The following is an 18,008-nucleotide window of genomic DNA, read 5'->3' as shown; positions in this document are numbered from 1 at the left end:
GTGGGATGACTTGGCTTGCTTGCCTCCAGCCCAAATTTCTGTGCAGAGAGTTTTAGTGATGAATCATCCCTCATTTTTCCTGGGAAGAGAAAATAAAATGGGGAAATTAATGCTGGGGTGGGATGGATGTGTTTGCCAGGGGGTATTTGCAGGAGCTTCACGCTGTGCCGGGTCTGTATGGCCCTGATCCTGGTAATACCCCTGGGGACCAGGTATCGTGCATGTGCATGTGCATGCGTGCACATTGCATGTGCATGTGGGGCAGGGACATGTGGCCAACCACATGGCTTTTACCCAGCAAAGTGCTTAATCAGGATCTGTGGGCATCTGGCATGGCAGCGGCGGCTCCTCTGCTTATGCAGAACTTAGGGGGCCCTGGAGCACCCCCAGGAACCCAGACAGAGGGTAAAAAGAGCTGCTGCGGTGGGCTGACAGCCTCCATGGCCCTGTGGTTCCGTGGCTGTACCCATACATGACCATAGGCACGAGCCCCCTCTCCCCAGTGCTGGAGAGGAGCTGCCGAGCAGAGGTCTAAGGTTGATGCACTTACAAATTCTATCAAATGGAGATTATCCGGCTCAGAGGGCTGGGCAGCACCGGCAATCAGCGCTGGCATCGTTATCCAGGACAGGCAAGGCAGAAATTGCCGTTGGGGAGGAGGGGGAAAGAGCTGCAGCCCTGGATTTCCCTGTCACAGGTGGCTGGGCCACGATGGAGGCTCAAGAGAAGGGGCAAGGCTCGGTTTGGGGGGAAGCAAGCTCCCCGCCTGGGCTCAGACACCACCTGGATGTGCTGAAGGTTAAACCCAGCCCTACATTTTAGTCTGGCCTCTAAGCTTGACACCTTCCCTTTGCAAGGTGCTGCACTGGTTGGGGCGAGTGAGGCAGAGCTGAGTCCCAGCCCTGACTCCAGCCCTGTCCTCATCCCCATCCTCATCCCTGAGCCTGGCTCCGTCCCTGTCTCCATCCCCATCCCTGTCCCCATCCTAGTCTCTGTTGTAGCCCCTGTCCCCATCTTGTCCCTATCCCATCCTATCCCTCTCCTGGTCCCTGTCCCCATCCCATCCCCATCCCCATCCCTGTCCCATCCCCATCTTCGTCCCCATCCCATCCCTGTCCCCATCCTGGTCCCTATTCCTGTCCCCAGGGCACATGGCCGACAGAGACAGCCCAGGACTAATCCAGACCCCAGGACGGCTGCCAGGGGCTGGTGCAGCCAGAACCCAACCCCACCATGCTCACAGCCGTGCCGGTGGCGATGGCAGCCGTGCCATGAGCTGCTCCTCCCAGCAGCCACTTGCCTTGTGCCGGGGAGGGCGGTTTGGCGATGCTTTCAGCTGATGAAAACTTATTTTACCTCCAAAAATTCCTTTGCACTTGGACGGGGAAAACTCCAGCTGCTCCAGGCTGGGATCCTCCCTTCGTTGGCCACTGGCTTTTACAAAAAGGCTTCTTCAAGCCGGGAAGGACAGAGCCACCTTTGTTCCGTCCCTGCTCCTATTGCTGCCGGTGCGGCGGAAATGCAACGGAGCCCTCTGCGCCAGTGGCTTTACAATCCACCTCCTGGCAGGCCCATGCTGGGAATCTCCAGGAAAGAGAAAATAAAATGAACTGCGAGTGTTGGGTGATGGGAGATGTGCCGGGGAAAGCATGGGGCTGGGGAGGCGAAGAGCTGGGGGCATCACTGGCTGTCCCAGCAGGTATTTGCTCCCCCCTCTACCAGTCCCAGCAGGTCTTTGATTATTATTTTTATTTAACGAAGTTGGGTTGTTTAATCTCTCACCCTAATAAAGGGTTGGGTCGATGGAAGCTGAGTGACGCTGACCCCCATCGCCCTGCTGTTCCCACTCCACTCACACTGTCCCTGCCAAAATCCTTGTCGTGGTGGGTGCCAGACCTGGTTGGTAACCCCTCTATTGTCCCTCCTGACTCCTGTATAATTCAGCATATAGCAGGGGCGAGACCTTTCCCAGCGTGGGACCCCCCTGGGGACCTCAGGGGGTGGCTGGGGACTGTCTCCACCTCCCCAAAGCAGCGCCTCATGCTTTTCATTAAACCTCTTTTTAAAGAAGCGGTGGAGGAGCGGCCAGCGGGATGCAGGCTTGGGCCCCCCGCGGGCTCAGGGACCGGGATCTGCTGATTCAGCAGCAGCCCAATAAGGTATCCCGGCTGCAAATGATGCCACGAATTCCTGGGTGCAGCTGCCCGGCAGAGCGGGCATCTCAGGACACGTTTGACGGTAAGAGGAGGAGGAGGGAGAGGTGGAAAGGCTGGCTGCAGCTCCTTCATCCTCTGCCATGGCTGGAGGTGATGCCACCGCTCAATAAAGCACCTCAAAGTGTTTTATTAAGGCTCTCCCCACCCATGGCCAGGATCCAGCCAGCAGCCCATCATGGGTGCTCTCGGGCAGCACAAGCCGGCAAGAGGCCGGCGGCTCCAGCAGGGACTGGCCGCCTCCGAGACGTCTGGGGCCACGCCAAGAAAGATTGGGCTTAAGCGCCTGTCAACAGCTGCCCCGCGCCAGGATCCAGCCGCGCCGCAGCCCTGGCACCGACCGTCTTCCCTGACCTTCCCAGCACCAACCCCGCTGCAGTAATGAGAAATCACTGGGTAATTTTTCCAGTCTCATGATAACAGCAAATGTCAGATCCCAAGGGAACATCAGCGTTGCTGGCCAGGCGGGATGGGACGAAGCCAATGGGACGGAGGCACCCAGCTTCAGGGAGCACCCGGGGCCGGCAGCCGGTGGTGGGGCTTTGGGACACAAGCCTGGCTCTTGCTCCAGCCACACTCAGTGTGTGGAAGATTAAAGGGATAACTGGGCACATTTGAGCCTGAAGGGTTGGAAAACAACCTTGGCCCGAAGCGTTCCCTTTGGGGAAACCGCCCCCGGGCTGCTGTTTTCCGGGAATTCAGCCCTGGAAGCTTCCCAAGCTCCCATCCCTGCCGGGAGCTGCGCAGACGATACTTGGCCTGGAGCAAAGCAGGCTGCGAGCCTGGGGTGGGGGTGTGAAATTGGGATGAATACCCCAAACCCCAGAAATCCTGGGGATGCCCTAAGATCATGTTGGGGCGACCCGAGCCGTTATCCAAACCCGCTGGAGAGGCTTTGCTGCTGCAGGAGCTCTGCCCTTTCCCCACAGCCTTCACCGCTGCTCTCGGCTGGCTCCTGTTGGCTCCGCAAGGCTGCTGATGTTTTTAGGGGGGCTGTGTCCCGGGCTGACAGAAGCAGAAAATGGGGGGGGAAAAAACAAAAGAATAAATACTCCTGTCTGGCTTTGCAGCATCCTCATCTGCTGCAGATGCTCCCCTGCCGCTTGCTGCAAGGAGGAACTGATAACTCTGAGCCCTAATAACTGCGGCCCCTAATAACCATGACCCCTAATAACTGTGACCCCTGAAAAGCATATTCCCTAATAACCCTGACCTCTAATAACCATGAACCCTAATAATTTTGCCCCCCAGGTCATAGAATCATAAAATCATAGAATGGTTTAGGTTGGAAGAGACCTTTAAAGGCCAGCGAGTCCAACCCCCTGCAGGGAGCAGGGACATCCCCAACCAGATCGGGTTGCTCAGAGCCTCGTCCAGCCTGACCTTGGATGTCTCTAGGGATGGGGCCTCCACAGCCTCTCTGGGCAACCCGTTCCAGAAGTTCATCACCCCCCGTGTAAAAATTTTTCCTTATATCCAGTCTAAATCTCCCCTCCTTTAGTTTAAAACCATCACCCCTCGTCCTGTCACAACAGGCCTGGCTAAAGAGGTTGCCACCAGCCTTCCTACAGCCCCCCTTTAAGCACAGGAAGGCCACAATAAGGTCTCCCCACAGCCTTCTCTTCTCCAGGCTGAACAACCCCAGCTCTCCCAGCCCGGCCTCGCAGCAGAGGGGCTCCAGCCCTCGGAGCATTTCTGTGCCCCCTCTGGCCCCGCTCCAACAGCCCCGTGTCTGTCCCGTGCTGAGGAGCCCCGAGCTGGAGGCGGCGCTGCAGGGGGGGTCTCACAGAGCGGAGCAGAGGGGCAGAACCCCCTCCCTCAACCTCTTCTTGCTTCCCTTCGGGGCAAGACTTCTGCAAATCCCATTTGCACAAGCAACCCCCAAACCCCTCCATCACCCACCCCCATGCTGCTCCCCACACTTGCCATTTTTCCCTCAATTTTTAGTTCTCAAACATCCAAACCGGGGCAATTTTCCCAGTTATAAAACAAGGGGAAAGGAGCAAACGCCTGGCTGCTGGGAGGCAGGGGATTTTGGCAGCCCTCGTTCCCCCTCAGATGCTTCCACCTCTGAATAAAAGTCAGCAGGCGTGCACAGGCTTTTTTTGGGGGTGGCTTTAAGCCCACTTGCCCTCAGATTAATTTGTAAGATCTGCTCCCCCCCGGATCAGGGCAGTAATAATGTGATTATCCAGATCCGGCTGTGGGATAGGGAAGCTCATTACAGAGCATTAAAGAGGGTAAAATTGGGTTTTCTGAGGTTCTTATAAAAGCTCATTTGCTTTCCAGGCATCTCTGAGGTTTATTTGGGGGCTTCTTTGCAATTTGCTCCTCCAGCCTCAATCTCCCTCTGGGCAAGGAGGAAAATGGCTGGATCCCAACACAGCCCAGGGATGGTTTTCAGCCCCCCCAGATACTTTCAGGTTTGGGGAAACTGAGGCACAGCAGCCACAGCCCTGCATGGGGGAACATGTCTCTTCCCCCTGTACCCCACAGGGCACCCATTCCCCACCGGCAGCCCCCAAACCACCCCAGGAAAATGGGGTGAGCCGCCTTAGGGGGCTTTCCTCCCCAAAAACACCAGAAGGGAGGTTGGGTGGTGTTTTGGGAAGGGGAAAACCATCCTGGGGATGGGACTTCGATGAGGTTCCTCCCATGGTGAATAACCCGGGGTGACCTGTGGCCTCAGTTTTGGTCAGGAAAAGGGGAATTTCCCTTTTTTTCTGGCAGCACTGAGGTTTCCAGCATTGCAGGGACTAACACTGCCATCTACCGAAACAGCCTTCACCGTTATCAAACGTCTCATATTTTTATTTTCCCCACCCAAAAGAGCTTCCCACATTTTTAGGGACACATGAAGCTTCCCAAACCCCTGCTTCTCCCTGCGGGGCAATGCCAGCTGCCCACCCCCAGGGCATCAGGCCTTGTCCCCCATGAGGGTCCCCCCTCTGCTCCCAGGGGTGTTTTCAGGTCTCTTTTTGGATCAATGCTTTGTGGCCACCGGCTTTGGGGGCTCAACTGCTGAGTGGGGAAACCAAGGCATGACCCGAGCCCCCTCCCATCCCCACACCTGCTCTGCTCGTTAGCCTGGGCTGGGCCCCACCTGCAGCTCGTTGGGCTCCCAGAGTATTTAAGGGCCTTTTTCTAGCTTTCTTTTTTTTGGGGGGAGGGAGGTAGTGTAGTGGGGTGAGGCTGGGGTGTAGGATCTGTCCCCTCCTTTGGGTATGGGGGAAGCCAGTGGAGATGGGGGGCAGCCAGCAGGGGTCCTGCTGCCCACCCCAGCCCCCGAGGTGCTGGAGAGGGTGCTGAGTCAGCGCTATGGCCCCCTGCCCTGCGCCGCTGCCATTGTCCGTCTGCGCAAGCAGCCATCGGGGGGCTACCAGCCGTCTGGGGCCCTGGCGGACGTGCTGGAGCGACGGCAGGTGGCCAACGCCAAGGAGCGTGAGAGGGTGAGGAGGAGACACCTCATGCACCCCAAAAAACAACTCCCGTGGAGCTGGCTGCAAATCCCAGGGGCCTGCAAGCGATGTCCCATCCTGGTGGCACCCAGGGCCACCCCAGGGCTGCTCTAGTTGGGGGACAGCCAGCAGCATTGCCCTGAGGCTGCTTTGCAGCAGGTTATGGAGGGATTTGCCTTTCACTCTGCATTTGGGGGCCCTGGTTTAATCCTAGGGGAGCCCAGTTTAATCTTGGGGTCCCCCCCACCATGGAACCCTGCAGGGTGTAACTTGATTTATTTCCTCCTGGCAGATTAAAAACCTGAACAGCGGCTTCTCGAGGCTGAAGACCATCGTGCCCCTCATCCCCCGTGACCGCAAGCCCAGCAAAGTTGACACCCTGAAAGCTGCCGCCGAGTACATTCGCCTGCTCCACCTGGTTTTGGAAGAAACCGGGGGCTTTGAGGTATGGGGGGCACTCACCCCAAAAGAGAGACCCTGTATCCAAACACATGTGAGGGTTTGGGGGGCCTGATAGGGACTTTTCAGGTTGCAATTAATTTTAAAATTAAAAATTAAAAATAAATTGACTTATTATTCTGGGAGAGGGCAGGGGGGTGTTTCTCAGTTGAGGAGGAGGGTAAAAGAAAACACCTCAATTTCAGTGGCTTTTTAAATTGCCTTTTGCCTTTTCTCCCCCTTTTCCCAGCGGCAGGAGGCTGATGTCAAGCAGGAGCTGGATGACAGCAGGCGGGTGACCCCAGCGGAGGACCTTGTGACTTGGCTTGGCAGTGCCCCCCCGTGCCCGTGGGCTCCCCCTGTCCTGCCCCCCTGCCCAGAGCTGCTGCAGAAGGGCAAGGGGCCGGTGAGTTGGGGGTCAGCCCTGGGTGAACACAGTGGGGTCGGGGGCATCCCAGGGGTGGGTGGGGGCACCCATGGGCCTTGCAGGGAGCTTCCACCTGTGGGCTCAGCGTTTTTGGGGAGCCTCTGATTTACGTTGACATTAACCAGGGGTTGCTTCAAATCAGCTTTTACCCCCCCAAAATATACCAAAGGAGCAAAATATCTTTTTTTTTTAAAAGGTTTTTCCTGCCAATCCCTGAAAAGCCGGGGTGTCCTGCCGAGGTCTGCGGGGGACCCAGAGTGACGGCTAAGTTCAATGCTCCAGCACTGATTTTTGGGGCTGCAGCTCCTGTCCTGGGGCTGGGTCCAGCCCTGCATCCTGGTAACGCAGCACCTCAACCCACCCTGTCCCCAAAATGGGGGTTGAGGGGGGTGTCTGTCACCCCCTAAAACGCAGTGGGAGGCCAGAGCTGTAATTAATTGCTTTCTGAAAATGTAATTAGTAATTAGCCCTGCTGCTCCTTCCCCTGCCAGGTAACGGCTTATTTAATGACTCCAAATTAACGAGCTTGTAATAAAATGGGATTTTTGGGGTGCCTGTGATGCTGCGTGTGTTTCCCTTCCCTGGTTGTTTGCACTCACTGAGTCTCCCAGGGGGGTCCGTGGGGTTCCCCCCCCTCCCCCCCCGGCGGGGCGGGGCGGGGGGAGGCGGCGGGGCCACGCGTGGCGTGTCGGCAGAAGGAGCTGGACCTGCGCGGGGGGGGGTGGGGGGCGGCCCTTTGTCAGGATGCTCTGAGGAGGAGGAGGTGGGTGATGGCAGCATCCTCCCGGCCGCAGCATCCCACTCCGCCGGGGACGGTTTGGTGGGGATGGGGGTTGGGAGGGGGGGGGGATCAGCTGGGTGACACCCCCCCCCCTTTTTCCTTCTTTTGTCTCATCCCCCAAGTTGGCTGCATGCAGATATGGGGGGGCTGCAGCACATCCCCATCCCCCCCCCCCCAGGCCTTTATCCTCCGAGGGCGGTGGGTACCCGACCCCACCCTCATCCATCCCCATCCATGGGGGGGTGCAATGCTGCAGCCCCTCCCCACAAAAAAATCCCCTATTTTTTCATCCTCATCCGCCATCCCTGCGGCTGCCGCAGCGGCGTTGGGTGCGGTGAGGGCGGAGGCGGCCGGGGATGCTGGGTGGGGAGGGTGCAGCCAGGGGGTGCCCCCCCCCCCGCCCAGAATCGAGTGATTAAGGGGCAACCCTTAGAGACCCCTCTGCTCTTCCTCCTTCTCCCTGGGGGGAAATCCCGCTGGGATGCTCAGGACCTCGCTGCTGCCTGACGCTCACCCTCCGGTGTGGGCCGGGGGCCACTGTGGGACCCCCACCCCGGGAATTTTACCCTGGAAGAGGCTCCCTGCTTCCCTCTGACTCAGGTCAGTCCTGCTGCAGCAAAACTGGGGGGGTCATGGGGGGCTGCGGTGGGTGGGGGCTTGGCTTTTGCATTAGCAAAAGCACCGTGTGATGGGGGGGGCCTGTTGCAGATTACCCCCGGAATTTGGGGGAGCAGCTTGGGTCTGGGCAACCGTCTCCTGCTCATGTGCAACGCCCCATATTTTGGGGGGTGAGCGGTGCCCCATATTTTGGGGGGGCCCTTTGCAGCATCACCCCCCAAAACACCTAACTGAAGATGCTTTCAGCCATGGCGGGGGGCAGCACCAGCATTCTGGGGTCTGTGGTGGCTGGGATCAGCCCCCAAAAGCATGCAGCCGCACCATGGCGTGGCCCCCTCAGTGGTGCGTGACCCCGATTCGGAGCCGCCCCAAAGGTGGTGTCATCGGTGCTGCTCCCATCGGTGCACCGAGCTGCCCGTTCTCAGCTGCTGCTTCCTCAGTGGCGGGGGGGGTCACCCAGCGCGGGCAGTGCAGGCAGCAGGGACACCCCCCCACACCCTGAGTGTCCCCTGCCTGCCAGCTCATCACACTGATGGGCTGTGCCTTTGGGCAGGGCGGGGGCCGGCTGGGGCTTATCTACAGAGCGCAGCTGGGGGATATTTTTGGTGCCTTCTTCGCAATCTGTATTTCTGGAGGAGGTGAGGGTGGTGAGGACTGACCGACGCTGCCTGTCCGTCCCTCCTGCCGGCAGGATGAGCATGGCTGCCAGCCCGGAGCCCCTGCCCTCGCCCCCCGCCCCTGGGCCCCGCTTCTCGGAGCGCTCGGCCGAGGATGACCCTGAGTACCTGCGGGCGCGGAACGTGGCAGCCAACCTGCGGCAGGACTTCAACATGATGGAGCAGAAGAAGCGGGTCACCATGATCCTCCAGAGCCCGGTGAGGGGACCCAACCCTGTCCCTCCTGTCCCCAACCCCATCTACCCTGTCCAAACCCCGTCCCTCCTGTCCCAAAGAAAATGCCACCATGTGTTATCCTGGGGCATGTCCCTACTTGGCTGGTGGTGCCACCACCACTGCTGTGCCACCAAGCTGGCAATGTCACTGCCACTGAGCCCGTGGTGCTGCTATCACTGAGTTGCCGGTGCCACCACTGTCACCGTGTCACCAAGCCGGTGGCGTCGCTGCCACCAACCTGGTGACGCTGCCACCACCAATCTGGTGGTGTCCCCACCCCGGTGCCACCGGACGGTCCCTGTTCGGTCACCATGTCCCTTCCCCGGGGGAGGTGACGCCAGTGGGGCCGGGGTGCCGCCGCAGTCTTTCAGGGAGGAGCTGGAGAGCCTCATCCAGGAGCAGATGAAGAAGGGGAACAACTCGTCCCACGTCTGGGCCCTGCGGCAGATCGCCGACTTCATGGCCACCACGTCCCCTGCCATCCTTCCCACCTCCCCCATGGGTACGGCCGCGCCCACCAAGGGCTTTTTTTGGGGGAAAACGGAACAGTTTGGTGAAGTTCTGTGAGGGGTTTTTCTTAATTTATGGGGCTGTGAGAAAACACCCCACAGGGCTCCGTTTTTCCTTTTATTTTTAGTAGGAAGGGCAAGGGGGAGAGGAGGGGATTGGGGGCCATGGGGACTGACGGGGCGGGGGGGGGTCACTCTGTGGACCCTAACCAGGTGCTCCGGAAAGCTCGGGTGCCACCAAACCCAGCTCTATAACCCCCCGTTCCCCCCTCCCCGGGGAAGCCCCCATGGTTGGGGGTGGGCGTGGGTCAAACCCCACCCCCATCTCCCGCTCACCAAAGTGGGGGTGTCACGTCCCCAGGGCTGGCGGCCGTCACCCCCATCAACGACCTGCACGGCCCCGAGGTGCCGGCGCTGGCCAAGGGGGAGCGGCTGATGCGCTGCAAGGTGGGCAGCATCCACCGCCTGCTCGACCTCTACGGCTGGGCACAGCTGGGGCACGCCGCCGTCACCGTGAGCGCCCCAACCCCGGCAGTCTTTTGGGAGGGGCGGGACTGGGGGCGTGGGGTTTCGTTTAGGGTATTTTTTGGCAGGTTGGGGGTTTTTGGGGGGTGGCAGGGTTTGGGGGGTTGGTTTTTTTTTTTTGGGGGGGAGTGAGGGAGGTTGAGGCTTTTTCGGGATGTTTTGAAGGTTTTGGGGGTTTTCAGGAGGATTGGGTTTTTTAGAGGTTGGGGATGGGTGGTTTTTTGGGGGAGCTTGAGGGTTTGGGTATTTTTGGGGGGTTTGAGGGTGCTGGGGGTTTGTTGGGAGGAGTTTGGTGTTTTTGGGGGTGTTGGGGCTTTTGTGGGGATTGGGGTTTTTTGGGTGGGCTTTGAGGGAGGTTGGGGGATGGCAGGGTTAGGGGTGGAGTTTTTGGGGACATGAGGGGGGTTGGGGTATTTTGAGGGGTTTGGAGGGGTGTTTAGGGGGATTGGGGTTTTCAGGGTTTGGGGGGCTTGGTTTTTTAGGGGGCTTGGGGTTTGGGTTTTGGGTTTTTTGGGGGGCGCTGAGAGTTCATTGGGAGGAATTGGGGTTTTTTTGCAGGGGTTGGGGTTTTGGGGAAGGTTTGGGGGAGTAGGGGTTTTTTTGGGGGTGGGTGTTAATGTTTTTATACCTATATGGGCTTTTTCCTGGCGCAGCTGCGGGTAAGCAAGGAGCAGGAGCATTTCTTGGTGGCCCCGCAGGGGCTGGCGTGCAGTGAGGTGACAGCAGCCAGCCTGGTAAGCATGCCTGTCCCCGTGTCCCCGCCATCCCCGCTCCCCAGGGGGGATCCAGCCCCCTCTGAGCCTCCACATTCCCACCCCTGCAGATCAAGGTGAATGTGCTGGGGGCTGTGGTGGAGCAGGGCAGCACTGGCTTTGCTCCCGACGCCCGCAGTTTCAGCCTCCACGCCGCCATCTACGCCGCCCGCCCCGATGCCCGCTGCATCATCCGCCTGCACACGCCAGCCACTGCCGCAGTAAGATATAGGCAGGAGGACATGGATTTTTGGGGGGGGGGATAAGATTTTGGTGGGGATAAGGGAGAGGGTGTTGCCCTGCCTGCTCCGCCGCAGGTGTCGGCCATGCGCTGCGGCGTGCTGCCCATCTCCCGTGCCGCCCTGCTGCTGGGAGATGTCGCCTACTTCGACTACCGTGGGGAGGTGGAGGATGAAGCCGATCGAGTCGAGCTCCAAAAATCCCTTGGCCCTACCTGCAAGGTGAGGGGATGGCAGAGGGGGGTAAGGGCCACCATGTGTCCCTGTTCCTTCCTCCTTGTCCCGCTGACATCCCCCCTCTCCATCTTTGGTGCTGCAGATCCTGGTGCTGCGCAACCACGGGGTGCTGGCGCTGGGTGACACTGCCGAGGAGGCCTTCTACAGCATCTTCCATCTGCAGGCGGCCTGCGAGATCCAGGTGAGCGCCTGGCCCGCGTCAGGGTGTGCGCTGAGCTGTGTACGGTCTCTGCCGCCAGCACAGTGCCCTGGAACCATGCGTTGAGCTGTGCCAGGTCTCTGAAGCCAGCACATTGCTCCGAGACCACGCACTGAGCCTTGCCGGGTCTTTGCTGCCAGTGCGGTGCCCTGGGACTGTGTACTGAGCTGTGCCAGGTCTCTGCCACAAGCACGATGCACAGGATGGGACAGAGCGGCACAGCCCGGCAGCCAGGGGGGCTGTGGGCAGGTCTGGGGCCATCCCCGCTGCTCCCCGCCCGGCTGCATCAGCTGCGTCTCCCCGGTCTTGGCCATAGGTGTCGGCTCTGGCGAGCGCGGGCGGCGTGGAGAACCTGATCGTGCTGGAGCGTGCCAAGCACCGGCCCCACGAGGTGGGCTCAGTGCGCTGGGCCGGCAGCACCTTCGGGCCCATGCAGAAGAGCCGCTTGGGCGAGCATGAATTCGAAGCCCTCATGAGGATGCTGGACAATCTGGTGAGCACCCGCCACTGCTGAAATGTGGCGAGCTCCCCCAAAATGCACAAAAATATCATTTTATCCCTATACTATTCATGACTGAGCGCGTTCTGCTTTTCCAGGGTTACCGCACAGGCTACACCTACCGCTACCCCTTCGTGCAGGAGAAGAGCAAACCCAAAAGTGACGTGCTGATCCCTGCCACAGTGACGGCCTTCGTCTTCGAGGAGGAGGCCGCCCCCATCCCCGCGCTGCGGCAGCATGCCCAAAAACAACAGAAGGAGAAGACGCGGTGGCTCAATACCCCCAACACCTACATGAGGGTCAACGTGGCCGAGGAGCAGCAGGGCAGTGCCAGCAGCCAGAAGACAAAGACGACGGTGCGGGGCTGCTGCTGCATCCCCGGGGGGGGGGGTTGGGTTAATCTGGGAAGGGGTCTGGCTCGTGAAACGGTGTCAGCCAGGTGGTAGGGGGGTGGATTTTGGGTACCAAAAAGAAACAGGCAGCTGGGGGGATGCCTGGGATGTCATTGATCCCACCAAAATTTAGTGTGCAGAAAGAACGAGGGAACCCTCCAGAAGTCAGAAATGTTTAATTTGGTGCCTTTATTTAACACAGGCTTTCCTTTCCTCCTCTATTACCCCCACCTCGAAATAACATTTATTTTAAAATCCCACCTCCCCAGCCCGGGGGCCGAGCACTGTGGGCTTTACTGGCATCTCCCCTCTACACAACATGCATTTAGTGGGGTCTCCTCTCTCCATGACGCATATTTATTGGGGTTTCATCTCTGCAACATGCAGTGGCTGAAAGCAGACGAGGTGGAAAAAGGCAGCAGTGGGACCCCCATCCGAATCGAGAACCCCAACCAGTTTGTGCCCCTCTACACGGACCCACAGGAGGTGCTGGAGATGAGAAACAAGGTACAGCCCCATCCCGAAAGCCCTAGAGGTTTACAGATGTGGGTGCAGGGGTCTCGGCAGACCGCGGGGCAAGGCAGGGGGAGGCTTTTTCTCTGTCCTCACTCTGCATCTCACCCGCAGATCCGGGAGCAAAACCGTCAGGAGGTGAAGTCGGCCGGGCCCCAGTCGCAGCTGCTGGCCAGCGTGATCGCCGAGACCAGCCGCAGCCCTGTATGTGCCCCCCCTAGAGCACCCAGCCCTTCCCTGGCTCCCCGGCATCCCACCAGTCAGGGGGGTGACGCCGCTTTGGGGGTTGGGGCTGTTTCAGTCCACAGAGAGCCATTTGGGGGATGCAGAGGCCAAAGAGGCATCCCGGGAAGAGGCGCCCCCTGAGCCGGAGCCGCCAAACCCCTTCAGCCAGCTCACCGACCAGGAGCTGGAGGAGTACAAGCAGGAGGTGGAGAGGAAAAAGCTGGGGCTGCAGGGTAGGAGGGGTACAGGAGAGCCCTGATCCCAAATCCCCCTCGGGGCCAGCACCCGGCAGACCTCGGGGCCAGCACGTCTCTCTCCTGGCAGGTGAGAAGGACGCTGCGGCAGAGGAAAGCCAGGCTCCCCCCACCAAATCGCCCCCTGCCTCCCTGCCGCAGAGCCCGGCACCGGCAGAGAGCCCGGCCCCGATGCCTGCGGAGCCCTCGGAGGGTGAGTGGGCTGGCGAGTGCCCGGGCTCACCAGCCAAGCAGAGACGAGGAGCTGGGTCTCCAGCAAGGGGATGAGGGTGGCTGTAGCCAAACCCCACTGAAAAGACAGATAAATGTCACCCCTGGGTCCCTTTGCCTTTCCCTGGGGTGGGGTCCCCGCTTCGGTGGGGTTGATGGGGATTCACACCAGCAAAGGCACCGAATCCAACGCTTGCCGTGAACATCACGGTGGGAGGATGTCAGCATCCACCGGTGGCTTTGCCGGGTGGCAGGGGACACCTCCATCCCCCTCCTAATGCACCAGCAGGTGCAGTATTCCCATTATTATATGCCTCCAAGTGCAAATTTGTCACCTACAAACCGTGGTGGGTGTCAGGGCATGCGAGAGGGCAGCGGGAGCGCGTGGCTTCTGGCTTTCTCATCGTGTTTCATGGTGTCTGTCTGTCTCCACAATGTCTTCCTTTCTCTTTCCTCCACGTGTGGCTTTCACCCAAGGATTTACCTCTGACTCTGAATACTTGTCACCGTAGTAAGTACGGAGAGGCTGTCCTCGAGCCTCACTGCGGGAGGAGGGACGCGGGTGACTGCGCTCCCCGCTAGCTCGGGGTGACCTTGCTCTCCGTGGCCCGTTTCAGATGCGCTCCCATGGGGAGTGGTGCCCCACTCAGGGTTTTGCAGAAGGAAATGCCTTGGGTTACCTCGTTTTCTTTGCTGCCTGCTTTATTTCCAGTGGCAAGGTCGGGACGGAGCCAGCTGCCCTCCCCACCTGCCTCTTCCCAGCTCTCCATCCCACCGTCGCTTGTCCTGCAGGGAGGGGGGAAGGCTCAGGAAAGCAGTGCCTGCAGCAGGAGGGGATCGGGTCCCAGCGCTTTCTGTCGCAGGGGCCAAATCCTGCTCCTGCCCAGGTCAAAATGGCGAGTGGGGGGAGATTTAAATCCCCACAGCGCTGGCCACTGCTGCCCCAGGCCTCACCTCTCCCCTTTCCCCTTGCCAAGGTGACAAGAAGGCGGACGGTGGCCAAGCACCAGCCGATTCCACCGTTGAGAAGGAGCCGCCGGCGGTGGTGAACGGGAAGGATGAGGAGCAAAGCACCGAGGAAAGCCTGGGCAAAGGGGGGGACCGGACGACCTCCCCAGCCAACGCCGACCCAGATGCCCCCAAAGAGAAGGAGACCGTGACCAGCAGCCCTGTCTCCCCTGAAGGTTCACCCTCCAAATCGCCCTCTAAGAAGAAGAAGAAATTCCGGACCCCATCTTTCCTGAAAAAAGGCAAAAAGAAGGAAAAGATTGAATCTTGAGTCTCCTCCGAGGCCTCCTGCCACAGCAGCGGCTGGGCACCTCTCTGAATGGAGGCGCCGAGGCAGAGGGACGGCTCCTGCGTCGTGCGTCTGGCCGAGGCGCAGCCGAAAACCCTGGAGGCGAGTTGTTTTCCAGGTACTCCTGGCACGAGGCACTTCGTCCTCCGTCACCCGCTTTTGGAGGTGGTCACTGAGCTTATGAAAGATTGTGGCCCCTGTTTGCCGCTTGGGGAAACACCCGCTGCGATCTCCCTCCTCCCACGAGCTCTCCCTTCTCCCTCCTGGGCACCAGCCCCTTCCCACGCATGGACTGAGGGTTGGGGTGGTTTTTTTTTTTCCCCACTCGCTGCTTGCAGAGCCCTCGTGAAATGTGGGGCACAGCCTGGATCCCCGCTTGGTTTGAGGAAGAAAAGGGTGTTTTGTTGGGTTTTTTTTAACCTTCTGTTTCAAGCTCCACTGGAATGGCGCTGGCTTTACCTCCAGGCAAAATTGTTCATTGCTTCACTGGAGGAATTAGATCAAGCCAAAGGTGGGGGGATTGCTCTTCCCGAAGGAGAGGCCAAGGCAGTGGGCCTGGGAGCCTTTCCTTCCTGGATCGTAATCTTCCTCTCCCTGGTCCGGAGAGCCAGTTTCTGTTCCCTTCTCCTGGTGCCACCATCCCGTGTATTTGCCATACGAGGAAGAACAGCAGGATTTCACGCCACCAGGAAAGCCCTTGCCGCACCACATGAACTGCGCCTGAGAAGGGAGAAGAAAAGAGCCTCCGCGAAGTGTCTGTGTTATTTAAAACTGAGCAAAACTTCACTCACTAAGTGCTACTTCGGGATGAACACGTGCTGCCGATTCACTTCAGTCAGAGGCACTGCCGACGCCGCCACCCCCATCCCCACCACCGCTTCACGCAACACCGGCACGCACGGCCAAGCCTGTGCCAGGTCTCTGCTCACACTGACCTGGGCTCGGCGAGCACCCGTCTGTGCGGCCGAGGCCAGATCATTGCTTTTCCCCAGCTCTCGACTCCTGAGCACAAGTTAAAAATCCTCCTTGGCATTTCCCTCCCACCCAGCCTTGCCTCCTGGCTTCCAGCTCCGTACGGTGACATGACTGCCGTTACAACCTCCTGGCCGTGCCCTAGGGAAAGAAGAACACCAGTGATGCTGATTTGCCCCGCAGTCGCTCCAGCACTGGTATTTAGGGGATAAAACCAAGAGGACCAGCCCCTATTCTCCTGCAAGCCACAGGGGTTTGCTGTCTTCCAGGGGTGCTCGCCCCAAGCCTGCCTGCGTGGGCAGCACTGCCTGTGGGGACGGGGCTTCCCTGCCACAGTCCAAGTGTCCACTAGGTCCTGTTCACTGGGGGCTTGGGCTGTACTGGGGAGCCCCAGAATCCCCCCTCCGAGGGCAATTGCCTCAATGTGATTCTCACACACGCCACCATCATGTTTTCAAAGTCTTTTTGCTGCTGTGAGGCAGCTCTTGGCTTTTGTTTTCCCCTCCAGAAGAGCAGAAAGCCTGTGGCCAGGCGGCAGTTTTGGGGTCAGTGAGGATACAGGGCAGAGCGGGGTGCAGGCAGGGAGCTGTGCCTGTGCAAGCAGCTGTGGGTCAAAGACAGGAGGCTTGCAAACGCAGGTTGGTTTTCTTTGCAGAACTGCGATATGGGGTGTGCCAGGCGAATTCTGAATTGAAAAGTATAAACATCAAAAGTTTTTTAAAATTGCAAAAATACACCCCTGGCTGGTATCTTGCCGAAGCCCCAGAGCTGCCCTGAGCTCAGTTTTTCGGGAGAACGTTTGCCCTGCCCGATGTCCACCCCAAGTTCCGGTGCTGGGGTTGGAGTCACAGCTCCCCATCATGCTCCTGCAAGGACTGGGGTGTGCAGAGGGGAGAGACCCCAAGTTCCTAAATTCACTATCTGCAAGGGATGGCGCAAACACCAGCCCTGTGCTCTAGCCTGTGTTCAACACTTATTCAGCAGCCACAAACCTTTGAGACACAAACCACAGCTCTGCAACAGTTTCCCATGGGGTGTTGTTTACTGCCACTGCTTTTAAGGCTCTTTGAGGGCATTTTTGTCATCTAACCTGTCCCTCTGCATGATCCAGGCCAGAACAGTGCCCGCAGGGGCGGCTGCATTGCCTCCCCAAGACAGCATGGTCCCTCCCGGGGTGATTACCTGAATTCCAACACTGCCGCACACCCCGGAGCTGCCGTAGGGAGGCTGCGGCCGCTTTTTCACCAGGGGCTCTGTCACCCCTTTTCTCTGAGAGCCAGGGCTTTGCAGAAGAGGTTTATTCCTCACCCCATGGAAGTCTGGGGCACACTAGGCATCTTGTGCAGCATAGGGAAGCGAGAGACACCGGTGCCTTCAGCAGGGAGAAAGCCTTAAATGGCTGCCACCGCGATGTGGGCCCTTGCTGCTTAGCTAGAAGAAAACAGATACAGGATCACATCGATGCCACGGCTCCTCTCTGTCAGGGCATGTCTGCTCCCCCTGGGACTACCCCTCCGGATAACTTTCCCCTCTCCCCTGCCGCTGCTGGCAGGCCCCTGGCTTGCTGCTTTCTTATTGCCTCTTTTGGGCAAGGCTGCTTAGCCCCAAGCACCCCAGGCCGGGCGCAGGGTGTGGGTTTTCTGCAGCAGGGAGGCAGGGATGTATCCCTGGCTGATGGCTGCGAGGCAAATCGTTGATCCGGTGCCCCGAGAGGTGCTGATTGCTCATTGCCCCCCATGTTCGCACCCTCAGCTGAAGAGAGGCTGGATTTCCACCTTTTCCCACCGCAGGAAAGGAGGGCAATGCCAGGGTTTCAACTGGATTCAGCGCCCGTGTTGCCGGCTGGGGCTGGTGAGCGTGCCGTTGCTGAACGCCCACCGCAATGAGGCCAAGAGGAGGCTGCCCGCCCCCAGGTCTGCCACCACAGCTGGAGGGGAGCAGGGCCAGGCGGGAGCGGGGCGTCCCCCTGCCTGCGGCCTGACGAGGGCAAACGCCGGTGTCTGACAATCGTGGCTGGAAAGCGCTGTGTAACGCCTGTCTGTAAATAAACCCTGTGTTTGGCACCCGCCAGCGCTGTGGAGCTCAGGGGGGATCTGAGGGGTGTCATGGCCTCCCTGTGGGGGAGGGGCTGGGCCTGGGCCTGGAGTTGGGACTAGAGCTGGGCCTAAGCCTGGGGCTGGGGCTGGGGCTGGGCTAGGGTGGTGCCTGGGACGGAGCTAGGGCTGGAGTGGGGTGGGCTATCACAGTCTCGCTGCGGGCCTGTGCCGTGGTGGGGGGACCCCGGCCCCAGATGCGGGGGGGTGCCCTGGAGAACGGGTCAGAGGGGCTCAGCTTTGGGGACCGCACCCGGGCCTTGT

At 59.5% G+C, this 18,008-nt stretch overlaps 2 protein-coding genes across 4 annotated transcripts; both read left to right on the top strand.

The window, feature by feature from the left end:
* Positions 1 to 5,437: 5,437 nt before the first annotated feature.
* FIGLA (folliculogenesis specific bHLH transcription factor) lies at positions 5,438 to 8,593 on the top strand. Its single transcript, XM_075074633.1, has 4 exons — positions 5,438 to 5,662; positions 5,964 to 6,116; positions 6,360 to 6,515; positions 8,456 to 8,593. Exons 1-4 carry the CDS (start codon positions 5,438 to 5,440, stop codon positions 8,591 to 8,593), a joined length of 672 nt encoding a protein of 223 aa, XP_074930734.1.
* ADD2 (adducin 2) lies at positions 7,814 to 17,714 on the top strand. 3 transcript variants are annotated; one of them, XM_075074506.1, is made up of 15 exons: positions 7,814 to 7,917; positions 8,627 to 8,810; positions 9,192 to 9,330; positions 9,699 to 9,850; positions 10,516 to 10,596; positions 10,686 to 10,835; positions 10,932 to 11,075; positions 11,173 to 11,271; positions 11,606 to 11,782; positions 11,887 to 12,144; positions 12,568 to 12,687; positions 12,808 to 12,897; positions 12,995 to 13,151; positions 13,243 to 13,365; positions 14,360 to 17,714. In XM_075074506.1, exons 2-15 carry the CDS (start codon positions 8,628 to 8,630, stop codon positions 14,659 to 14,661), a joined length of 2,175 nt encoding a protein of 724 aa, XP_074930607.1. In that variant the 5' UTR covers positions 7,814 to 7,917; position 8,627; the 3' UTR covers positions 14,662 to 17,714. The 3 variants fall into 3 exon arrangements, with proteins under 3 accessions (XP_074930607.1, XP_074930606.1, XP_074930608.1); XM_075074505.1 differs by lacking the exon at positions 7,814 to 7,917 and having other exon boundaries at positions 8,555 to 8,810; XM_075074507.1 differs by lacking the exons at positions 7,814 to 7,917; positions 12,995 to 13,151 and having other exon boundaries at positions 8,555 to 8,810.
* Positions 17,715 to 18,008: the final 294 nt, after the last annotated feature.

This window comes from Phalacrocorax aristotelis, chromosome 24 (genome assembly GCF_949628215.1).
Source record: "Phalacrocorax aristotelis chromosome 24, bGulAri2.1, whole genome shotgun sequence".
NCBI classification, from domain to species: domain Eukaryota; kingdom Metazoa; phylum Chordata; class Aves; order Suliformes; family Phalacrocoracidae; genus Phalacrocorax; species Phalacrocorax aristotelis.
This window is presented reverse-complemented; position numbering and strand designations above follow the sequence as displayed.